Below are 24,364 nucleotides of genomic sequence, written 5' to 3'. Positions count from 1 at the left end.
GCACATCTTATCCCACCTTGTAATTGCTTATAGACATGTCTTAGAACTACAGCTCATTATCTTTCTAACACCCAGCACTCAGCCCACAGCAGTCCATGTGTGAGCCACTCAAATTGCTAAATGATAAACCATTCAAGTGAATGTTCTTTCAACAGTATCAGCCCCCTCCCCCCCAAACAAACTTGGGACCAGAAGAGGCACAGACCCCTGCCACATTCCTGCCAGCATGACTGATTAAAATGCCCATATAGTTGGCTTGGTCACAGTTTCCAGCAGGTGCTGAGGCTTTTGCTAGTTAAAGCAGCTTTCACTGGATCGTTTTGTTTTCTCTGTGTGTTTTGACCAACAAATAAAGACAAGTTCTCTAAGAGTAGCAATAGAATACAGGAAATAGGACTACTCCTTAATAATGTGAGTCAATCAATAAGGAAAATAAGTGGTCAATAAAACATCTTTCTGTAGGTCTTCCAAAAGAAAGGAAAAAGGACTAACAAACAAGAATATAGTGCTTTACCATTTACACATCTTTCACATACATTCCATTTGACCCTCACAACAACCCTGTGAGGTAGGCAGCACAGATATTATTCTTCTCATTTAACAGATGAGGAAAGTGAATGTCAGAGCAGTTAACTGATGTGCCCAAGGTTCTACAGGTAGTAAATAATTTGTATTAATATCAGTCTTTGGCCTAAAAATTCAGCACCCAACCTCCCCTCATACTTGCCCTACCTACTTCACAGGGATAATGAAGATAAAATGAATTCAAGGTTAGAAAAATACTTTGAGGGGAAAAAGCACTATATAATTATACCCGCAAACTATAATTTTCCACAATATATGGCTCATTCCCCCTCCTCCTCCCAGCTCGTGCGTGAACCCAGAATTTTATATTGCCTCTGTTCTGTCCTCAACTAAGCAACTACGGCAAGGGGACAGTTACATAAGTTACAATCAGGGTAACTGCTATTATAGCAAATTGAAAACACAGAAAGGCCAATGTGCAGCTAGGACCCACTGAAGCACAGAGCAAAGCAAGGCAACATTATCAGACAGGGCATGATTGCATAGAAGGAAACGTGGTGTCAGAGTTCACACTGGCACCCACACGGTTATCTAAGGCAAAGTGGTGGCAAAGAAGAGTTATTTGTTCCGCATTATATAAACAAGAGCAGAAGATTCCTGGGAACCCGTGCAAAAGCATCTTATGTCACACAGATCTCTCCAGCTGCCTACAGAGAATATAAACAACAGTGTCATCTTCATTTTAAAGAATGACTGTATCTGTGCTTATATCCTGAACTAAACCAAGGAATAGCTCCGTGCTAAACTTCCTTGGCTAAAATACAACCAGTACCATTATTCCTAGTCAGACGAATAAACAGAATGTCTTTGAAGGTAATGAATTAGATGGCTGTGTTTTGAGTTTTTCAGGATTCACTTTGGATTCTCTTGCTTTTAAGACCCAAAGAAAGTTATTTGAGTTTTTATTGGTGATTCTAAGTCTGTGTGTTTATAACAGTTAAAGTGTGATAGGTGATTTTAACATATTAAAAGAGTTCTATAGCATCTGTTCAGAAAAGATTATATACTATACAAACTATTCAAGTCATACAAAACCATTTTTCAGTGTCTTTTCAACTGAGAAGAATCCTATTCAGCACGCTTCTCCTCCTGAGGTGGTTCATACTGAGCAAGCTACGGGGCAAAGACACAGGAGTTTAGGTGAATCTTATTCTAAATTGGGTAAAAAACTTAACAGTAACAAAACAAGTTAACTATTATATTCAACTTAATTACTGAATCTAAGTTTATATTAATATCCCTAGCCTTTTTAAACCATTCACTGATTTAAGATTTAATACAATCAAACCTAATGAAAGCTCTTTTCATATAAATCTTTAAAATTACTGGAAAACTGAAATTTAATTCCAGTTAATGACTGCACTGCTCACATACTTGATATGTAATAATCTGTATCTTCCTAATATAATAAGGTACCTTCTTCCTCTCCACCAAACGTTTACTGGACTTTCTTCCAAAAAGTAGAACAAAAGAATTATGCGACATAGATTAATCTAGCCAGTAGACGAAGAGCAGCTAATGTCTTTGACTTAAAAGGTGCCAAAGAGTTAACTGGCATTTGCGCGTTGTAGAATCTTGGATAACCTAAGTTACTGCATTTTCTTTTATGCGAAGTTGTGGTCCTCTGCAAGAACACTAGGCTAAGATTTTAGTTGTTCCAATTAGCTGTAGGATTTGAGAAGTTAATTAGACTTCACTGTGCTTTAGTTTCCTCACCTATAAAATGGTCTGTGTACCTGTTTCACTGATCTCGCAAAGTTGTTGAGAAGATAAAACATGTTAGGAGAAATGCCTAGAGTAATGTAAAATGCACTGTGTGATTCAGAATGTGGTCAAACCTCAGACTTAGAGTTCACTAATTTGAACTTTATGAAAATTCTCACAGGAGTTTAAACAAAGAAAAAACTTCAGCACTAAACAAAATTAAGTGCAAACACATTTCCAGAGGTACATTAACCCATTACAGGGCCACCATAGAGAACTATGCAGGTTTTGCACTCCACAACAATAAGAGGTGCCATACACAAAGCGATGGCCCTATATTGACCTCCTTAAATAAACTGCTTAAGACTCTGGAATCTCCATGTACTTATAAGCTGCATTAACCAATATTTTCATCTTTTTGTCGGTGCAGGTTCCCAAGAACCTCTTCTTGACCACACTTTGCTTGTCCTACTTACAATGAGCTTGTAGTTTTCCAGACAGGGCACCAGTTTGGCCTTGCAATTGATTGAAATTGATATTCACCTTCCTCCCTCCCTGCTGTCCATTTTAGTGAGATTTTGATCATGTAATCATTAAAGGTGAAGTTATTTTTAACATGAATTCTTTTTAAAAATTTACCTTTGTTTTCAGTTTTTTATTTTCTTCTACAATAGCTTCATATTTCTCTTTCATTTCTGCCAATTCTAGGCGAAGCAGCTCTATTTCTGGATTTTCTGGGGTAGCAGCTCCTAAGTGATGCTTTAAAAAACTAATATCAAAGTTAAGAATTTACCTGAGCTGAATGAAACTAGTGAAATAGCCCAGGGGTAGCGTCAATATCTCTGATCAGAGTTGCCCCACCCAATGCCAATATTTACCCAGAGATCATCATCCAATAACTGAAAGGAAAGTAACTTTTTCAATAATAAAAAGTATTTTAAGATTATTATCTATATAAAAAATAAGAGTTCCAAAAATAAGGCCTTTTTCTGACTTGAAAGATGAAAAGGATACTCCAAAGCACTATTAGGTTTCTCTGGTTCTTCATATAAGGCTACCAATACTGCAAATCAAAAAGCAGAAAAAGCAACAATTAAAGTCTTAAATTTGAATGGCCGAAATTATATTCCATAACCCAGTAAATATTAAGTGCCTGTTATATGCCAAGCATGTTGCTAGCACTGTCCATACCACGGTGAACAAGACAGAGAAGGTCCCCGTTCTCAGTGAATTTAGTGTCTAATGTAAAACATAAGCAAGGACCTAGACCAAAAAAGTATCAGGCAGCCACCCAGGATAATGGGTTATGGGAGCACGTTGAAAGAACACCTAACTCAGCCCAGGGCACCAGGAAAAGCTCCCTAAAGGAAGAGAAATAAGACCTGAGACCTAGGCGATGAGGATTTCAGATAAAATAGGAAGGCCAGGGGACAAGAAAACAACAGATTGAGGAACTGAAAATTCAAGTATGGCTAGATGGAGTTGTGAACATGTGGCAGGAAAGGAAGCTGGAAAGGTGGTCAGGGGGCAGACTATGGAGGATCCTGCTAGTTCGGTTGGACTTTGATCCTGAGAACAACAAGCATATAATTAAACAGTTTTAAGCAAGAGAGTGACTGGCTCACTCTTGACTGCTCTGTGGAAGATGGATGAGTGGGACAAGGACAAAGGCAGGAAGAGCAGTTAAGAGGCTGATGTGGTAATCCAGTTGAAAAAGATGCTGACCTGCACTAGAGTGATGGAAAGGTGAAAGCAAGGGAGACAAATTTGAGACAAATTTTTGAGAGTCAAGAGGGCTATGGTAATTACTGGAAGAAGCTTTGAATTCAAAACGTTCTTCAAGAATGAAGTTTCACCACATGCTAAATAACCACCAACCAAAACCTTTCCCAGTAAGCGACATGCTCAAATCAGCATTAAAATATATACTTTAGTGGTTTCATAGCCAGTAGCTCATGTCAGCACTACCTTGCTCATCTTCTACTGAACAAATTCTGCCTAGAATTTACTACTAAGATAAAAATCTCTAAGACAGAGGTTAATATTTTTGTGCAAGGAACCCTTTGAAAAAGCTGATAAGGGGCTGGCCTGGTGGCACAGTGGTTAAGTGCGCGTGTTCCGCTTCTCAGCAGCCTGGGGTTCGACGGTTCGGATCCCGGGTGCGGACATGGCACTGCTTGGCAAAAGGCTATGCTGTGGTAGGCATCCCACACATAAAATAGAGCAAGATGGGCATGGATGTTAGCTCATGGCCAGTCTTCCTCAACAAAAAGAGGAAGATTGGCAGTAGTTAGCTCAGGGCTAATCTTCCTGAAAAAAAAAGCTGATAAAAGCCAAAAAATGTAACTACACACAAAAAATGTGCATATTGAGACCCCAAGTTAAGAACTCTTGTTGTAAACCAACTTACATGCTTCCATTTTATTTTTTAGAATTTTAATAACTCATCAAAATAACAGACTATGAAAAATTCAAATGGGCAAGTACTTTTAACATCTTACATTGAGTTCTGATGCTCTTCATCTCTCTAAATATACTTCCAGTGCTATTTTTTGAGAAAGTGGTATATTTGCATCACCACTACCCTCTCCTCTCCTCCCCCTCTCCTTTTAATGTTACAGTATTCTTTAATTTCTGTACTTATTACCTTTTTCTTTAAATTATATACTCAAACCTGTTTCTTCTTCCATTAATTTCCACTGATCTCTACTAAATCCTAATTTTATAAGACATGAATACTCGTACCCATTCTTCCTCTTCTTTCCCCTTCTAAATTTCTGTCTTACAAGGTGGATAATTACAGAACATAATGTAAATGTCAAGTTTCCTGTGCTTTTCTATAGATAAAATATACTTCCTTTTAATCAGACAAGAACTGTATACCCAATGTTCCCCTTTTTGCCTTGACAGCCAGGATTTTTGGAGGTTGATGTAGTGCTCAAAATAACTAAAATGCCTCTTCCAAATGACTTATCTTTATCCATCCTGTCTTAGAGTGTTTTAATGTTAGAAGCAGTTTCAAATCCTCTTGGAAATAGGCTGGATAAAAATTATAAATCTGTGTAAAGTACCTCTGTTTGAAGCTGAAAATCAAATTTTAAATAGATCATCTCAAAACAGACCATGTTATCTGATGTTATTTAGGAGACTGGAAATCTAGGAGATTCAGAGATTAAACACCAGTGGATGTGAGCAAGGGAAAAGAAGCCACCAGTGGTTTCCAGTCCCTCATAAAGGAAAATCCATGTATGGCCACAAAGCTGTACATCTTCACTAACCTCCCACAGTGGTCACTTTTCTGCCCTTTACTTTTCTATCTGTCACTCACTCCCTCCAGCCACCCTGGCCTCCTTACACGTCCTGGAACTCTTGACATCACATACTATTTCATTCAGACCTCTGCTCAAATGTTACTTGAGAGGCCCTTCCCCACCACCCAACATAAGATGGCACACACGTCCCACCCCATCACCCTTTATTCCCTTACTTTGTTATGTTTGTATTGATAACACCACCAGCTGACACTATGAGTTTATTTATTATTTGTCTCCCCAACTAGGACATAAGTTCATTCAGAGCAGGGCCTTTTTTTCCACTGCCGTTATCCCCAGTGCCTAGAACAGGGACCTGAATAAAATGGCTAAAAAAATGAAAGAAATGAACTTGTGGAGTTTTTTTGAGGGGAGTGAACTGATGAAATTCCAAGCATCAGTGACACTTCCAGAGACAGCAGAGCACAGGGCTTTCTTAGAGTAGTCCCTTAATGTTTGGTGAAATTTATTTGCAAAGATAGGGAAACCAGTACCTGAACCCAAGGCAGATAACAATTCAAAAATACCGGCTCATGCTTAGGAATTGAAAGCCCTGCTTTCTGCCAAGACTCAAAGTTATTCTTCTCCCAGAATGTTCTTCTAACCTTTGCTTCTGGCCAAAGAGCAGTAGCCAAATTATTTCTCACATGGACCCAGGTCGTCATCCCTGCCAGCTCTTCTGTTCTACACCCTTGAAAGTCCCAGCCAATGAGTGATACATGCAGGCCTTCAAATTACGGCTGAGCTAACGAAATAAGCAGTACCCCGACTGTCTCTTGGAACCCTTCTGTCTCAAGCACCTTACTCATCTATTTAGATCTTGAACGCTGGAGGAAGAGATACAGTGTAACAGTAAGCTTCCATTTTAAAAAGTGAAAACAATATAACCATTTTGATGTGCCCTTAAGCTCTTTAAACTGTAATTCCACTTTAATTATGAAATCTGCACAAAGCAGGAATTGATATAGACGAGGAAACGGGGGTTGAAAAGCCACAGCCAAATTGACTATGAATCGCCTGCTTTGGGGATTAGACTGACTTAGCTACTTCATGGCCCACTTTTCGAATCTGGTAATTTTCCCACTCGCCCTTTGTTCCAGGAAAAATGTCTCTTTATAGGATTTTGAGGACTGCAAAAATTGTAAGGAGGGAGGAATAGGGATCTCAAGGTCTTTAGCACACAGGCTCACTGCGGCTGCTCGAGGCAAAGCAACGGAAGTTGGAGAGACTTTGCAACAGCTGCAAGAGTTTCACTCCCGGCGGGGAGAGTGGTAGCGTGAGCGAGGCTACCCCACCCGGGCGGCGTCCGGCAGCCAGGCGTGCGCCGGGCCCCGCGGCCCACCTTGCTGGGCCCGGGACGGGTCCCACCTGTTCCCCCTCCTTCCCCACGCCCCCGCCATCTGGGGCGCAGCGCCGAGGAGCACGATGAGGGCACGAGGAACCGTCTCCTGGCCCATGCTCACCCTTGGTCAGCGTGTCCAGCACCCCCGACTTCTCCAAATACCTCCGGAACTGCTCGCGCTTCGAGTCGGCGGCCTGAGGAGACACGGCGGGTCAGTGGCCGAAGCCCGGGGGCCGGAGCAGGAAGAAGGCGCTGGGAGTGCGGCAACCCCGCCTCCGCCTCGCCACCTCGGGCCCCCAAAACCTGCGCGCGCGCCCCAGCTCCCACCCGGAGCCGCCCAGCGGCTGGCCACCGCCCGCACGCCCCCAGCCACGCCGCGCCCCCCTCACTTTGTAATGGGCCATAGTGACAGCGGCAGCGGCGTAGCTGGCGCCCGAGACCGTGGCTGGCGGGCTCCGAGCAGCACTGCTCATGCGCGGAAGGGCGCGCGCGCCTGCGCACTTGCCAACCTTGGGCCTGGCTCGCCGGGGTGTGGCCTGTTTTCATGGCGACCGGGACGCTCTGAAAGCCCCGTGGTGGGCTGAGCCGAGGGAGGCTGCGTACGCCCGCCCTTCTGGCTCCCGGAGCAGCACATCTCCTTCCTTTTCCGGTCGCCGCGGCGACTCGGTTGCTTAGCGAAAGGCGAGGTTTTGGTAACTCGGGACATGTGTGCAGATGGGGCCAAAGATGGGCATGGAGCCCAGGAGCATTAGGACTATTGCCGGGAGGAGGATCTCCGGACACCAGTAGTGGGCGGGCCTGCCTCAATTGGAACCTCGGAAGCTGTGGGCTTCTTGGCTCACCCTGAAAATTTGCCCACAACCGACGCAGGACGTCTTGGCCGACTTGATGTGGGCTTCGGGACGGTGAGCAGCACCGTGGTAATAGCACTTTTCAGCGCTTACTGTGCTAGGCACTGTATTAAACACGTGTGTTTCTTATTTTAATCTTCACTATGCCTGAAAGGTAGGTGCTGTTAGTAAAGTGGCGAGGTTAGATGACCAGTGAGTAGCGGAACCAAGACTCCAGTCTGGACGCTGGATCACGATGCTATAAACAGGTGAAAGAAAGCCACCAATCTCTTTAAGAATTTATTGACTAGATGGCAACATTATGACTATATTCAAGACACATCAGATTGCAATCTATAAGGAAACTAAGTTAAGTCCCAGGGCAAACAAAATTTCACCAGCGTCCAGAAATAAAAGATTAGTACCTAAAAGGGGGTATTACGTAGATTAAGAACAAGGCTGTGCTCCCTTCAAGGAAAAACCTGGTTCCAAACCATTTAGTCTCGATTCCGAACATGTAATTTTCCCAAAATCAGTTTTCACTAATTCTGTAGGGAGCCCGTGAAAAAGTAATCCTGATTTGGTAACTAGGTCTTTTAATTTAAAACTACCCCTTCCCAATTCAGAATTAGAGCCATTTTCTCTTTTTGAAATGAGTTTGCAGTTGTCTGTAAACAGCTGGTCTTTAGAGCTGCCCTTGTTTTGTCTGTGCTGCACCACCACTGGTCTACTTCTATGATAATAAATATGTAGAATGTCTAAAAGCCAACAGCTGTTCAGATCTGAAGGTCTGTGGGGGCCCGCCTCCCGCTGAGGTTGTTTGCCAGCAGCACTAAGCGATTCGGAGGACAAGCAGTAGGATTGTTGCAGGTTCTGACCGACTTGGATTCAAAGGACAACTCTCCCAAAGAATCAGGAGTGTCTGGAATGTCAAGTGGCTGGAAGTCTCCCTGTGAAGGAGGAAGGGTTCTGATTGTGCCCTCTCTGAGCTGGCCCTTGATATTGGTACCTTTTGGAGGTGATGCCTGTTTTTCATCTTCTGTAGCGGGACCCCATGTAGCACGAAGCCACCTGGGTTTCCAGGTGCAATTAGGTGGCTGAGAGAAAGCTGTTTGGGATGACTGCCCGGCGTGGTTGTCCGGATCTACAGCAACACCTGGAATAGGACAGTGACCTCTACAGTAGTCGTTTCTTTTGCTGTCTTTGCCATCAATTTCTCTTTTTTCCCTTAACTGGTTACCATTAACTTCTTTTCCAAATATTTTATGAATGTCTTCTTTATTAGTTGAGCCGATGTGTTGAAGATGACTACAGGTAGTACTAAATGTGCACATCTCCTTAGAAAATGCAGTTTCCTGTTCATCCAAAATGCATTTCTCATCGTTTCCACTGTGATTGTCAGGATCTGCCTGAAATGCAGATGAATTTAAACTAGGGTGCACTGCTGTGTGTGTTTGCTTTTCCACTAACAGATTATAATCGGATGCGGAAGAGGGTTGCTTCAGTGAATTTGCAGATGTGTTTTGATATTTGGCAAGATTTTGTTTTGACTTATTCACATAGAATTCGTTATGCTCATCCTTCAATTTATATTGTCCCCAAAGCCCTCTTTTAATCTTTTTAAAACCTAGGTGGAAAATTTCTAGAACATTTAGGAAAAGAGAAACAGTGGCTATGGATTGCATAAATAATAGGAATATTGTCTTTTCTGTGGGTCTTGAGACAAAACAATCAACTATATTTGGACAGGGGTGGCCGTGGCATTTAAACAGAGGCTTTAAATGAAATCCGTATAAAAGATACTGTCCGATCATGAACCCAACTTCAACCACAGAGCGAGTGAAAATGTGTATCACGTAAGTGCAAAGCAAAGTTCCTCTAAGCGGAGCTTTGTTTAGTTTCCTTTGCTCCAGCTGATAAAGTTCTTGCTCCAGTCTCCTGCGATCCCCAGGCATTTCAAACTCAACCCCCTCCAGTTCTCCTCTCAGTTGAGCTTTCTTCCTCTGTCTCTCTTTCTCCAAAATTCTCAGTCGGTACAAAGCATGGCCCACGTAGACCAGGGATGGTGAAGACACAAATATCACCTGCAAAACCCAGTATCTAATGAGGGAGATAGGAAAGGCCTGGTCATAGCATACATTTCTGCAGCCCGGTTGTTCGGTATTACAGATGAAGCCGGACTGCTCATCATTCCAAACATCTTCAGCTGCTACACCCAGAACAAGCATTCGAAATACAAACAGGATGGTGAGCCAGATCTTTCCAATCATGGTGGAGTGGATGTGAACTTCCTCCAGAATGCCTCCAAGGAAGTACCAGTCCCCCATGTTTATTTAGTGAGCCATCTTAGCTCTGTACCCCATCCAATAGGAGGCAGATAAATTCTTCCATCCTGAAGGGTGTGCTATTTCTTAAAGTAAACCTATGGCCAAAATATGAACAAAGCATCACTTTTTCAGTGGGCTGGTTGTTTTACTTTTTTCTAGAGAGCTGTGATAATCTGTTACCAAGAATATAAGATATCAGGAACATAAGAATCATTTATGTATAGACCTTATAATGCCATGCAAAAAAAAAAAAAAGATACCTAGGGAAGGGATATATATATTCTCTATGAAGAATAAAACTGTAAGGATCCCTAGAAGGAGTTTTCTTACTTAGCTGCTATTGTTTTAATTTTTGTAAACAGAACTTTTGGAGAAGTTCCTGAAACTACTGACTTAATCTTACAAACCTATTTATTAAGATTATTTTATATAAAAGTTATAACCAAAGTCAGTGATTTTTAAAATCTCACTTATGCCCACAGGAAAATGAATGTGTTTCATTTGATAATTCAGTAAGATAACAGCATTTAATGAAACCAAAGGAAACACATTTGGCTCTTGCTATAGGAATTTAGTTTTTTCATCCACATTTAAATGTCTAAATTCTGGTTTCTTTCTGGCAGTTTTTGAGCATTTTTAGATATCATTTCATTAATCTATTTATGAGTATTCATAAAATTCTTATCATACTTTGCTCTCAAAAATTTTGTAAATCTGTCTCATCTCAAAATGAACTCCAAAAGTTCTCAACTATTTTGTACTACCCGATTGTTATTGGATATTACTTTAAATAAATGGATCATTGTGGTGGTGGTGGTATTATAGAAATTTTCATTGTAACATTATTTGACCTATTTAAGATATATAGCTTGCTTTTGTGGAGGGAGCAGTGGTGCAAGTTATAATTTAGGTGCTTAGATTATCAGCCAGTAGTTCCATATTAAGGTTGATACCCTAGGATACCTAAGAGGACATATATCCCAAAGGAAAGAAAAAGAGAGTGAATGTTTTTATTCACTTTCATTTAAAATATAAATGTATGTTCTGGATCCCTCATAGAGGGGGAAATGTTACACTATCAGACATACTAGGATACTATAGCTATGAGAAATGTTCATCACAAAAACTCTATAGGTAGATATGTTGTTTCCCCATTTTACAGATAAAAAAACTGAGGCACACCTTACATTAGCCACAGTCACACAGCTAGAACTGGTGTTCAACCTCAGTCAGTGTGGCTCTGAAGTCAGCTCTTAACTGTTTTGCTAAACTGTTATTTTTCCTCTTTAAGCACACTTGAAATTTGCATGAAAAAGATGTTGAAAATCATGTCTTTTCTCTTAAAAGTTTATTTAAATTAGGCATGTCAACTAGTGCTAGTTTTCACTTTTTAAATAACTGGTTCTGGAGTCTTTAGTTCCTTTTTTAAAGCTTTATATAGTTAAAAAGACTTGCAAAAGCATCAACCTTCTAAAATTTAGTTGTATTCCTGAGATAGAGAAAATTTGTATTTTACTTTGTTATGTTAATAATAGTATACTCTTTGACCCAACTCTCCAAAGCACTTTGAAATGTAAACAAAGATATTATTCACGTTATTTATAATAATAATAACTTGAAAGCATCCAAAATAATTTTCTATACAAGAAAGACTATTGTGCATAATAAATAATAGTACATCCACAGTGTAGTACTATGCAACCAGTAGAAATGATAAATACTAATGTAAAAAGACATCTGATATATTGTTTCAGTGACATTCAGATTCTAAAATAGAATAGTATGGCCCCAGTATATGTAGAGATGCATACAAAAAAGCCTAGAAGGATATTCATCAAAATATTAGCTATGTTTATCTCTGGGTAGTGTGATTACAACTGACTTAATTTTTTATAATTATATGTATTTTAATTTTTTTTTACCATGAGCACTGTACTTTTATAATCACAAAAATGAAAGATTTTTTTCCCCTAAAGGACAAGAGCATAGTATTTCCTGAAAGCAGCAGTATTATTTAGCTACAAATCTTAGATTCTGAAGCTTTCATAGCAAATGACATGAATACTAGTATACACAGATACAGTACTGTATAAAATTTGAAAGAAAGTAATAAAATGACAAATGATAAAAAGCATTTCAAATGACTTTTTTAGTTAGCTGTAACAGAGAGATTAACGCAAACCTTTCTCAGTTTGGGTAAATCTGAAGCAAATCATGCTTAGGAGACGTTACTCGGTGGCCATCTTCAACTTGTTGTCTGGATTCATCTCTTTGCAGGTGTAGAGCAGATTCGGTTCAGTTCAGTACAGTGAATGAGGCAGCCATCAGCTAAAACCCATTTCCCTTCTGCTCATTCTTGCTTCTGAAACAGCGCTGTCCAATAGCCCTTTTTGCAACGATGTTGAAACAGACTCTCTCCATGCTGTCCAATAAGGCAGCCACTAGCCACATACAGCCATTGAGCGCTTGCAACGCAGCTTGTGTAACAGAGGCACTGAATTCATACTTTTTCTTTATTTTAATTAAAATTTAAAGAGTTACATGTGCCTGGTGGCCACTTTATTGGACAGCACAGATAAAGAATATTTCCAATATTTCTAATAACAGCACAGTTTAGAAAACTAAAGTTATGAGCCCCAAATTAAGCTGTATAAATGGTCCCTCTGTAATTCAGAGATGTCAAATTTAAAACACCAGATGTTTGTCTGCTGTTTTATGCTAATTTCACACCTCCCCCGGGGGGGGGACCCAATAAGATATCACTGTTTTTGGAATGTGAACAGTGTTTCTAGTACCAAAAAGTCTTTCTAACTAGATAATAACTTCTTAGTCATCAGTCTTATTAATCAATGGGTCATGTCCAATCTTATAATTAGATGAATCCTATTTCTCCATCTAGTTTTCTGTTATTAACAATTACGTTGCACTTTAGGTCATTAAAGTTCTCTCTTCAGAGCTCGTGACCCGGTGGGTTGGCCATGGCAGATAAATATTTCTTCCCTGGGCTTCTTTGCCAACTAATAGCTACTTTTCAGATTAAATGCAAGCATTTCATCAGGGAAAAAAATTTATATATATATGTTCATATTTGTATATTATATATTATATAAATTACGTTATGTGTAATATATAAATTATACATAAATTATTAATAAACTTGAAAAACACTAAGCCTCATTAGTAGTCAGAGAAATACAAATCAAAATGAAGTATTATTTTTTAGCTATCAAAATGCAAATTTTTCAAAGATGTGTAATACTTGCTTTTGGCAAAAGTGTGAGGAAACTTACTCTCATATACTGTCAGTAAGAATATAAATGGGTACAGCTATTTAAAAGGCAGTTTAAATCTATCAAAATTAAGATGGCATTTCTGCTTCTGAATGCTTGAAATATTCACTCAGCAAACATACTCAGAGACACACTGCACATACTAGGATGTTCACATAGCGCTGTGGTAATAGTACGAAATTAGCACCAACTTAAGGGTCCAGTGGAGGAATGGTTAAATGAACTGTAGTACGTCTTTATCACTCGGCAACTCAGAGAACTAATAGAGAAACATCTCTAAGTCATTAAAAAGCAAGTTATAGAACAATACATCTAGTATGATCTCATTTATCTTGTTAAAATCTACTTTTCATATGTATATTTAATCAGGCAAACCAGATTAACCCAAACCTTTCTAGTTTAGGTAAATCTGAGAAGCAGATCACGCTTGGAAGTTATACCACAGCCATCTTCAACTTGTTCTCCAAGTTTATCCCTTTCAGGGTGTAGAGCAGATTTGGTGCAGTTCAATGCAGTGACTGAGTCAGCCATCAGCCAAAATCAATTTTGCTTTCTGCTCATCCTGGATAGATAAAGGTCTTGGAGAATATACACCCAGATGTTGACAGTGGTCATCACCAGGGAAAAGAGGTTTGGGTGGGAAAGTAAAGGGGGCTTTATCTTTTAAGTTCTTGTTCAAATCTTTGTTTAACCAAGAACATACTCATATTCTCATACTCAAATTTAAAGAAAAATATTTAACAAATCCCAGATCAGTTTCTTCCAAATTGCTAAAATACTACTTTTCCCAATATATCTATGGAGTGTGGATGCTCCTTTCAGAATACAGCAACATATTTAGATGGATGTTTATAAATAAAACATGTTGATGATGAAAGAAGAAAAAATTATATTTCCTGTATTCAAATGATCTAAAACCACTATTTTGGAAAAAATGGCCAACAATCTGGTTCTATACAAGAAAAGGATAGAGTTTCTCAGTTTCAGATAGGACATTTTACCTTTTGTAAATAAATCCCACCCACTACTGGGCCAGCCACTAGCCACGTGGAGGATGAGAAGCTTATCATACATGAGAATCCAGAGTCCAGGTATCTGATATGCACCAGAAAGCTGATTCCAGGTTCCTAGACGTGCTATCAGAGTCTTAAACTAGCAGTCCAGAGAATTCTCAGTCCTCGTCTATAAGGTATTTCCCATTCATGGTGCACCCACAAAAATGTTTATTCCTATACTCCCATCATAGTCTTAATTTTCAGTACTTGGGAGACAGAGCATTGTTAGACCAGTAGCGGGGGAGAATATGGGCTTTCAAGGTGTTACCAATCTTTAAATCCTGCCCCCTATTAAACAAGTTATTTGACTTTATAGAATTTCCATGTCCTCTCTAAGATACAGAGTAATAGCCACCTTTCTAGGTTGTTAAAAAAGATTGGCAATAATGTATAGAAAGCACCTCAAACAGTGATCTATGGACTCAAACAGTGATAGAAAATGATTATCAATAGTCTGACACAGGTATGAAAAGTTTTTATTATCAGCATACTACAGTATTTGTGGATTCTATCAAGCAATAGATACAATAATAATACAATAATACAATATATCTTCGAAGAAGAGCAATTCTTTTTGAGAGGATATTTACACGCTATGTATGTATGTATGTATACACACACCACATACACCTGGGAAAGAGGCAATCTCTGGTTTTTACTTCCCTTCCCTTCCCGCTCATCCTCTTCCCTCCCTTTGCATTCAGAAGCCCTTTCCTTAAACCCTAACTCCTTTTGTAAGCATTCTTTGCAACTGATGACTTCAGTGGTGTTTGTCCTCTATAAAATTGTCAGCAGGTGCTGTGACTTCTCTGTTTCTTCATAGAGTCCTCCAGTTTTTTCCTAGATGGCTCTTTTTATTAATTGGCTTATATTAGAGGCAGGTCAGTTTGCTGGAGATAGGAAAATGTTGAAAAACACAGCAAATAAGACACAAGCTAAATAAGCCACAATCGCTATCCAAAACCTTGGATCCTTCAGCAGCGCCTTATCAAAGCAGCTAAACACAGTGTAACCTATGGACATTCCAGCGAATCCACCTGCAATGTGAGCCGCAAAAGACACCTTAGGAGAAAAGGAGGGGAAATGAAAATAAGTGAAGAAAATGCTAATTGCATAATTCAGTTGCATCTCTCTTACTAAAAACCAAATACTGACAAACAAGAGTCTTAAAAGTCTGAAGAGCAAGGAGGTGAGGCAAAAGAGACACAAAACTTCCTGTACACAGAGAAAAGGAGATATTCTAACACATGCAAAGCTAAAAAATGTCGTTTCATCCACTCTGAATACACAAGGCAGGCCCACTGTTTCTCCTCCTCCTTCATCATCACGTCTGATGGTTCCGTGTACGGCCAACCAAAAGAACAAGGGTTGAGTTGCCAGGAGGGATCACTGGAGGAGCACAGTCAGACCCCACATAAATGGAATGTCAGAATTAAAACACAGGAAATACAAACAAATACTCAAAGAGAAGCTACCAAATTCAGAGACTACGTCCAACAAAACTAAATTCTTTATCAGTTTTCTTTATATTGTGAATTCATCTGCACCCAAATTTTCATTGCTGTTTTCCAATCTGTTTTTTATTCTCTGTGGACAGTGAAATTCCTTCTCTCCCGTTTCGGAATAGCTACCAGTATGGCAGGTGCAGAGAAGTAGAGCCAGTGGTCAGGGCTATGAAAGTTAAATGAAAAGGACAATCCAAAAGTCCAGTTTCCTCAGGAATTTTCTTAACTTCGAAATGGAAATTTGGCTACCCTCAATCAAAGAATTGTTGCCCCTATTTGGTGACCCTTTTCAGCTATTGATATGATAGGTGAACAAATTTTCCACTAAGAAAATAATAAACTGAACTCACCGGTGACCCACTGGCAGGGACAAAGAACCTTCTGTAGAGAGCAAATCCCATGTCCGACCCAACTAGAAGGAAAAACAAGCCGATGAAGCCCCAGGATCTCTGCAGCCGTGCATTTAAATGGTTTTGGCTCCCCTCTGATAATGGTGGCAGCTAACGTTTATTGAGACCTACTCTGTGCCAGGTGCTGTTCTAAGAGCCTTACATGTATTAACTCATTAATCCCCTCAAAGACCCTGTGAAATAGGTACTATCATTATCCCATTTTACAGATTGATTCATCCAACGAGTATTTATTGATTGTCTTCTGTGCGAATGGCACAAGTCTAGGCGGTAGAGATACTGCAGTGAACAGATCAGACAGCCCTGCCTCCTGGAGCTGACAGTCTAGCAGGGGGAGGCAAACACACGAATAAGTAAAAGATGAGCATGTCAGGTGGTCGTCAGTGTTATTGAGAAAATACAAAGGGAGGAAGGAGCATTGGGAATGCTGGGAGGAGGGCGTGACTTTTAATAAGAGACCCAGGGAGGATCTCACTGAGAATATGACATTTGACAGAGATAAGGGTACAAGCCACACTGACATCTGAAGCAGGAGTCTTCCAGGAAGTAGGAAGAGCAGGTGCAAAGTCCCTGAGGCAGGAATGTGCCTGGTGTGTGTGAGGAATACCAACACAGTTGATCTCACTTTCAAAGCGGACAGGTGGTTTTCAAAGTGTGGCTCCCCCGCAAGAGCAGTAGCAGCAGCAGCACCTGGGAACTTAGAAATTAAACATCTCAGCCCCACCCCAGACTCATTGAACCAGAAACTCTGAAGGTGGTGCTCAGCAATCTGTGTTTAGCAAGACCTCCACGTGATTCTGGATTAAAGTTAGGAATAAAGCAATAGGTGATAAGTAGGGGACAGATCATGTAGGGGCTTATAGGCCACTGTAAGGACTTTGACTTTTACTCTGAGCAATAGGAGGCCTTTGAAAGCTTTTGAGCACAGGAGTGATCTAGGTTGTCTTTTTAAAAGATCATTCTGACTGCACAATAGGAAATAGACTATAAAGGGAGCAAGGACAGGAGCAGGAAGACCAGCTAGATTACTATTATGGCACAATTCAAGTGAGGAATGATGGTGGCGTTTTGTACATAGAGAAACCAAGGCACAGAGCTCAGAGGCGGGGGCAGCATTTGAACCCTAAGCAGCCCCACTCTCACCCACCACGCTAATTGCCGCTGATAACCATCAGGAGTACTGAAGATGGGCCAAGAAAGGAAATGAGTCTACATTCTCCAGTGGGAGAGTTAGAGCCAGAACCATTCTTCAAATAAGTCAGATCTGGGATGCAAAAGGAGCTTCCTGGGTTTCTTAGCCTAGAGGAACTCCGCCCTAAATGTGCCAGCCACTTGGAAACAACCGGTGCAGCTGTCACATTCCACACCCATGCCCCAGTTCCCAGTGCTCTACTTAGTGAGCCCCTGTGTCCTAGGAGACGGAAAGACCCAGTCCTTGCCTTCGGGAAAATAGCATCAGGACCATGTGTTCTAGCTAGTTTCCCTTTCAATACTGTATTGATGTTGAAGGCTCTGTACAAGAATTGAGGTCGAGGAAGCACTCAATATTAATTTAATTGTAAATGACTTACAGAATGCTGGATAAATGTAGCTGTGTCATATTTTCAATCATCATTTGCATTTCCTGATCCAGTGTAAATAACACAAAGATAGGACTAGTAAAGTATAAGAAAACTACTGCCAGAGAACAGGCTGACTTACTGGAAACAATTACTCTGCTCTAGCCTTCCACCAGAGGAGGCCACCTCTCAAAAAGGCTTTGGAGCCCTTAGCATGTCACTTTCTCCATTCCATTTCTCTCTTCTCTTGCCCGCTGCTGACATCTCTCTGCCTGGCCCTTTCTGCTTCCCAGGAGAGTTTGCTACGAAGTTGCTGCAGTCTCTAAACTGAGACATGTCTTCCCACCTGAGAAGCAGCCCTTTTTCCAATAAACCAAAGCATTGTCCTCACTAAAAATTTGACACTCATTTTAAGAGAGTTGCCTTTATATGGATTCTTTTGAAGGATGAAAATGTGAGATTTCCTTAACTTTTTCCAAAGAGAAGCTCAGTTGCATCCTTAGAAAACACATCCAACAAATAATGTTTAATGAAGGAAGGTCCTTAAGGCCAATTGTCCTTCACAATTAAGAATAATATTTACCATTAAAAAAAAGCTATACATTTTCCCAAGGAAACATTTAAAATAAAAATGGGGGCCAGCCCTGTGCCAGAGTGGTTAAGTTCACATGCTCCGCTTCGGCGGCCCAGGGTTTCAGCAGTTCGGATCCTGGGCAAGGACAGGGCACACTGAGGCGGCGTACCACACAGCATAGCCAGAGGGACTCACAGCTAGAATACACAACTATGGACTGGGGGCTTTGGGGAGGAGAAGAAGACAAGAAAGAAAGATTGGCAACAGATGTTAGCTCAGGTGCCAATCTTTAAATAAAATAAAAATGTATTTTATTAATCTGTTGTGTAACTTTTTCTCATTTGCAATAGCAGGTAAATCAGGCCAAAGAACTTTTAGAAATGGCGTGTGCCAGGAAGTGGGGAAGGTTAGTATTAGCATATCCTACCTGCTCTGTAAGATGATTGCATGATCTAACCACTCAGGTTCTGTATTACTTACCTGAAGAATGACGTCATGTGACATAGACTATCTTTGGAGATTCCCTGGGCATGAGGAAAGAGTTTTTACTCCAACATCAAAGAGTATTAAAACCATTTCCCCATCAAGGCTTTGAGGCTGATTTTACAAAAGTCATTCATAATTACCTAAAAGAGGCAGACTGACTGAAGGCCAGGTCACTGGGGAAATATTTTTCAGTCTAAGGACTTGTCCCTTGGTTCTAGTTGTGACTCTTAACAACAAAGGTGGTGGCTCTGCTCCCACAGCAACTCTCCTAACTTACTCCAGACCCTTGCTCCCCTTTCTGTGCTGACAACTTCCCCTCACTTTTCGGATTTCTTATGGAGAAAAACATTACATACAGTTTGGTATAAACTAGAAACAAGTCACTTATTCTCTCTCAGGATGAAATAACTGTTTTTACAGTTCAACTGTTCATAAACTAAATTTAGTCTCTATCCTCAGAGATGGTTGTCCCTGTTCCCAACAATGTGGACAGTTGAACTCAATATCAATTAGCAGAATCATTTTTTCTTATCATGTGGACAGCCAAAATCTTAGCCTTTATCAAGTGGAACCTCTGTCTTGGCCCTCAAGTCTGACCCCACAGTCTGATCCCAGTGTCCGTCCTTCTCCCCACACCCTCAGTGTGGACAGAGCTTCAGCTGGAGCAGGTCTGGAAACACAGGTTAGTAGCCCTGCCTTTGCTCCTCTTTTCTTCTGCCCTGTATGTCCTGCCACCATCCAAAAGCTACCATGGCTTTCAGACTCAGCTGAAATTCCACCTCCCCTCCAGATTGAACGCTCTGCCTCGACGCCCTCAGCATGAGAGTCTCTACTATAATTCCTGGCGATGTCAAAAGTCACATTAGTCATCCTCCCAGTTCCCTGACCTCTTGATTCCTTCGCCTCTGCTCCCACCTTCCAACCTCAGCCACCACTCCATGCTTATACCCTAGATCAGTTTTTCTTTTTCATCTGAAAAGTTAGAAATTAAGGAAGAAAATAGATTATATCAGTGGTTTTCAAGCTTTCTCTTTTCAGAAAAAAATCGTATACAGAATCCGATGTATGAATGAGAAAAATCCAGTTCTATGAAACATATATGAAGCTGTTGTTAACGTGGAAGGAGTGCCTAGAGCTTTACTCTCTTGACTTCTCCAGAAAGAAGCAAAAGGCAAAAACACATTACTGAGTCCCCTCTAAGAATCACCCATGAGAGTCTGTGAAAACTCCTCCATTTACGCCTTTCTGCTTAGGACTATGGAGCCAACAAGTCCTTCTGACTCTAGGCTAGCAATCATGCTACGTGTTAGTCTTTAGAACATATGAGAAGGCCTTCTGAAGGTGGAACCGATAAAACTGAAGGTGTGATGAGTTCGCAAAACAAACTTACTTATAAGGATGATGATCAGTAGTCTGACAATTCCAAAGGCAGGAATCATTTCTCGAAAATTCTTGCAAAGAGATAAATAATAATAATATAAGCTATCTATTGGGAAATGAAACCTCAGCTGTCTTCCCTCTTCATTTGGTTTTTCATTTAAAATAAAGCTTGGGTGTCAATATTTGCAAAACAAAGCACTGGTGTAACAGCCCAGGTTTCAAATGTATTTGGGAAGTACAACACTGGTGCGAATGGGGAATAAAATGAAACATGATATTTAATTCCGTGATATAAACTAGACACAATTTTATCAGCAGGAAATAATCCAAATATAAATAATATAAAATCAACACAACATGTCATAGATAGATAGATAGATAGATGCTGTCAAACTAAGTCTGATGAAATATTCCCAAGTTTTTTTGGTTAAGGTTCACTTGAAATGTCTTCATCCTCTTTCCAAATAGGAGTTAGCAAAGACTTAGCTAAAATTTGAGTATTACCTTAATTTTTTGAGATAATTCCAAAAAATTTTTAAATGTTGGTCAAAAAACGAAAGTTTGATTTTGGCTTTGAAAAGTCTCAGTCCAGTTTGCAAGTACCCTCGGGGGTTACTAGAGAATTGTTGAGTCAGAAAGACATTTCCATTTTAATTTTTTGAGTTACTTCTCTCTCTCTTTCAAGTCACTAACTCTCTTCCTAAGGAGTAAAGATGGTGAAACAGCCATGTTTATTATAAATCAATTCTTTTCAAACTGTTGTGACCATAACGTACAGTAAGAAATAATTTACATAACAATCCAGCACACATATAAATCAAACAGTATTTACCCTTATGTGTGATGCATACTGAAATTTTTTTTTTTCTTTTTGTTTAATTTCTGGTCACAATCCCTTAAACTGAGTTGTGAACTGCTAAGGAGTTGCAATCCCAGGTTTGAAAAACATTTTTCTAAATGACTTTTACTTTTGGAGCAGTTTTATAATTGCTTCATATTTTTCGTCCGAGAGTTTTTGTGTGGTTTTTTTATTTTTTTGAGGAAGATTAGCCCTGAACTAACATCTGCTGCCAATCCTCCTCTTTTTGCTGAGGAAGACTGGCCCTGAGCTAACATCCATGCCCATCTTCCTCTACTTTATATGTGGGACACCTACCACAGCATGGCTTGCCAAGTGGTGGCATGTCTGCACCCAGGATACGAACCAGCGAACACCGGGCTGCTGAAGTGGAACATGCGCACTTACCGGCTGCGCCACCGGACCAGCCCCGTCCTAGAGTATTTTTAAAGTATACCTACATGGTTAAAGGATTAACAGCTAGTCAGGATTTTAGCCTGTTTTAAAAAGTGGTTGGCGGGGCCGGCCCCGTGACCAAATGGTTGGGTTTGCGTGCTCCACTTCAGCAGCCCAGGGTTTTGCCGGTTCGAATCCTGGGTGCAGACATGGCACTGCTCATCGGGCCATGCTGGGGTGGAGTCCCACATGCCACAACTAGAAGGACCCACAACTAAAAATACACAACTATGTACCGGGGGGCTTTGGGGAGAAAAAGGAAAAATTTTTTTAAAATGTGGTTGGCATTCTCACGTACTATATCATGGGAGTGTAAAATGGTATGCCAACTTTGACGGGCCATTGGCATTTATCTATGAAAATGTAAAGCCTTAATCCACTAAACCAGCTTCTAGGAATTTATCCTACACACAAAAAATTACAAAAATGCAAAAAGATAAATGTGAAAGAACATTTCTTACAGCATTATTTGTAAATGTGAAAAGCTGGAATCACCTCAAATTTTTTTCAAGGAAGGATTAGATAAGTCCTGATATTGTTGTATAGAGGGTGCTGTGGAGCACTTGAAAAGATCGAGGTGCATTTCTGTGCACGGGCGTGCAGGTGGCCAGGGTACTCTGTATCAAGATGCAGAACAATATCTGTAAGGATGGTTCCACTTTTGTAGTATTAATATTGATAGGATTTTGAATACATATAGAGAAAGGTCTGAAAGGATATTATTAAACTGTTAACAGACTATATTGGGGATTTTGACTTTATATTTCTCAATTTAAAATTTTATTTAGTATTTATTACTTTTGAGATCAGGAAAGAAAAAATAAAGATAAAATATGAAAGGAAAACTCCAGTGGCCAGAAGGAAGATGAGTGCTCAGTAAATATTGATAAATGAAGATTCCCTGAACCAAATACCAGATATTATTTTAAAAAAAAAGGGGGGGGGGGGAGGGTCCATAGATTCCATTCTCAAAGTTCTTACCACTAGAACATTCATAAAATAGCCTCCCATCAGAGCATAGACTCCTCCTGAAGCCCCCACGAGAGATCTGAGTGGGTCAAAGATGGAGCTGGCAAGAGATCCTAAAGAAATAAAACACAAAGGATCAGACATGACTATCAGAATCATGAAAGATAAATCTTTCTAATCTAAGGTAAAAGTTTGGGAAGTTTGGACAATTATCATATTAATAAGCAACAAATTCCCTTTGTCCTTTCCATACTATAAAAGTATAGCTATGTGGGCTAACTACCTCAATTTTTCTGGAAAATTAAATGTTCAATACAAAGACAGTAAAATAGTTACAAGAGCACAGACTCTGGAGCCAGAATTACCAGCTGGGTGTCTTGAGCAAGTTTCTTAACCTCTCTGGGCCTTAGTTTCCCTACCCACAAAATAGGGTATTAATAGAACTTACCTCAGTGGGTTGTCAGGGGTGGTAGATGAGTTGATATGTGCATCATGCTTAGAACACTATCTGACATGTATTGTGTACAGTCGTGCATCACCTAACAATGGGGATACATTCTGAGAAAGGCATTGTTAGGCAATTTTGTCATTGTGTGAACATCATAGAGTGTACTTACACAAATATTTATACCTAGATGGTATAGCCTACAACATATCTAGGCTATATGGTACTAATCTTATGAGACCACTGTCATATATGCAGTCCGTCATTGACAAAATGTCATTATGTGGCACATGACTGTACTTATTAGCCATTGTTTCAAAATATCCCAATGCTTAGCCAAAACTATCAAAATACCTGAGATATTCCAACATTTTCTTATCTAATGACTAGCTTTCTCATGGAGTGAGGATGTTGCCTCAGAATCCTTCTCAACATACTGTTCAACCACATTCACCAAGCAAGATGAAACCTATTTGCTGACACGATCATAGATTGCCTGAACTAAAACAAGGCTTGAAAACCACCTTATGCCAACTCTAAGACATTCTTTCTGTACTGCTTAGTTCTATTACTTAGTCTCTTGCTTTCAAGGCCCTCTTTCATTCCTTAGGATACAATATTATACCTACTTTGTGAAGAAAGACAAAATGTCTGACCTTAGGAGTCTTACAAATGAATCAGCAAACAATTATCATAAAATGCAGAATATAACAACTGCTATGATAAAAAATATAATAAATTTGTTATGAAGCACTTGGAAGGAATGACTTTCTCAGCAGAGAGATGAAGGCCCTGCTATTCTGAGAAGGGGGAGATAGCATTTTGATTAAACGCCAAAGAATTGTTAAGATTTAGACAGGGAAAATAAAGGGGAAGAAGGTATTCAGGACTTAGGGAAGTGGAAAAGCAAACACATAGAAATGAAGGTGTATGGATGACTGAAGATCAGAGAGAAGTAGTCCAATAGGGTTAGAGCAGTGGTTCTCAAATGTTAACCTACAGACTAGGGCTGGGATGACTGCATCTTAATCACATGAGAATTTTATTTTTAAAATACAGAGACAAATGTCCACTTCTGCCCATGAAAGAGCAACAAGGATAAGATTTTCCCCCCCTCTTGAAAGAGCTAAAGAACTGGACAAAATATATGAAACAATGGTCTGCAAGATACTGGACATCAGAGAACAAAAGAGTGAACCCTGAGAGACAAGAAATAAATGAGGTGAGTTGTCTGATTGCTCAGCTTACTGCCTTAGTGGCAATACAGGCTACAGTGCATGAAGGAGGAACTCAGGTAG

The 24,364-nt window shown here is 40.1% G+C and overlaps 3 protein-coding genes and 1 long non-coding RNA gene across 14 annotated transcripts in view; 1 reads left to right on the top strand and 3 right to left on the bottom strand.

Annotated features, from left to right (window-relative positions):
- The window catches only part of LOC111771426 (uncharacterized), a 63,405-nt gene that overhangs the window by 2,428 nt on the left and 36,613 nt on the right, over window positions 1-24,364 (top strand). For 2 of the 3 annotated variants that reach the window (XR_011436450.1, XR_011436449.1), the window contains exon 2: window positions 24,126-24,288. This is a non-coding gene — a long non-coding RNA (uncharacterized lncRNA). Of the gene's footprint in view, window positions 1-7,409; window positions 7,848-24,125; window positions 24,289-24,364 lie in introns of those variants that run through there. The other variant, XR_011436451.1, reaches the window with a different exon arrangement.
- MYCBP (MYC binding protein) lies at window positions 489-7,602 on the bottom strand. The gene is made up of 5 exons (XM_001498721.7): window positions 7,332-7,602; window positions 7,064-7,136; window positions 3,304-3,352; window positions 2,929-3,058; window positions 489-1,698 (listed from the first exon to the last, which is right to left on the bottom strand). The coding sequence occupies exons 1-5, from the start codon at window positions 7,413-7,415 to the stop codon at window positions 1,654-1,656; spliced, it is 381 nt and encodes a 126-aa protein (XP_001498771.3). The 5' UTR covers window positions 7,416-7,602; the 3' UTR covers window positions 489-1,653.
- GJA9 (gap junction protein alpha 9) lies at window positions 8,549-10,099 on the bottom strand. Its single transcript, NM_001256971.2, is given in 1 exon segment — window positions 8,549-10,099. A coding segment is annotated over 1 exon segment (1,551 nt).
- RHBDL2 (rhomboid like 2) overlaps window positions 14,905-24,364 on the bottom strand; it is a 49,995-nt gene continuing 40,535 nt past the window's right edge. For 4 of the 9 annotated variants that reach the window (XM_023633106.2, XM_023633116.2, XM_023633111.2 and 1 more), the window contains exons 7-10: window positions 22,634-22,734; window positions 20,369-20,429; window positions 16,300-16,361; window positions 14,905-15,506 (exon numbers count right to left, since the gene is read on the bottom strand). In XM_023633106.2, coding sequence (XP_023488874.2) covers window positions 15,327-15,506; window positions 16,300-16,361; window positions 20,369-20,429; window positions 22,634-22,734 — 404 coding nt within the window. In that variant the 3' untranslated portion in view covers window positions 14,905-15,326. Of the gene's footprint in view, window positions 15,834-16,299; window positions 16,362-20,368; window positions 20,430-21,214; window positions 22,294-22,633; window positions 22,735-24,364 lie in introns of those variants that run through there. The other 5 variants (XM_070260424.1, XM_070260422.1, XM_070260423.1 and 2 more) reach the window with 2 other exon arrangements.

The sequence above is a fragment of the Equus caballus genome, chromosome 2 (genome assembly GCF_041296265.1).
Source record: "Equus caballus isolate H_3958 breed thoroughbred chromosome 2, TB-T2T, whole genome shotgun sequence".
NCBI lineage: Eukaryota > Metazoa > Chordata > Mammalia > Perissodactyla > Equidae > Equus > Equus caballus.
The sequence above is the reverse complement of the archived record's forward strand: the minus strand, read 5'-3'. Positions and strand labels throughout refer to the sequence as shown.

Bases quoted from the DNA above. Each gene is read 5' to 3' on its own strand.
- MYCBP (XM_001498721.7), bottom strand. From the start codon at position 7,415: ATGAGCAGTGCTGCTCGGAGCCCGCCAGCCACGGTCTCGGGCGCCAGC. The intron at 7,137-7,331 runs GTGAGGGGGGCG...GTGTCTCCTCAG, and splicing joins TCACTATGGCCCATTACAAA to GCCGCCGACTCGAAGCGCGA. The intron at 1,699-2,928 runs GTAAATTTTTAA...TTTGCCCCGTAG, and splicing joins ATAAAAAACTGAAAACAAAG to CTTGCTCAGTATGAACCACC.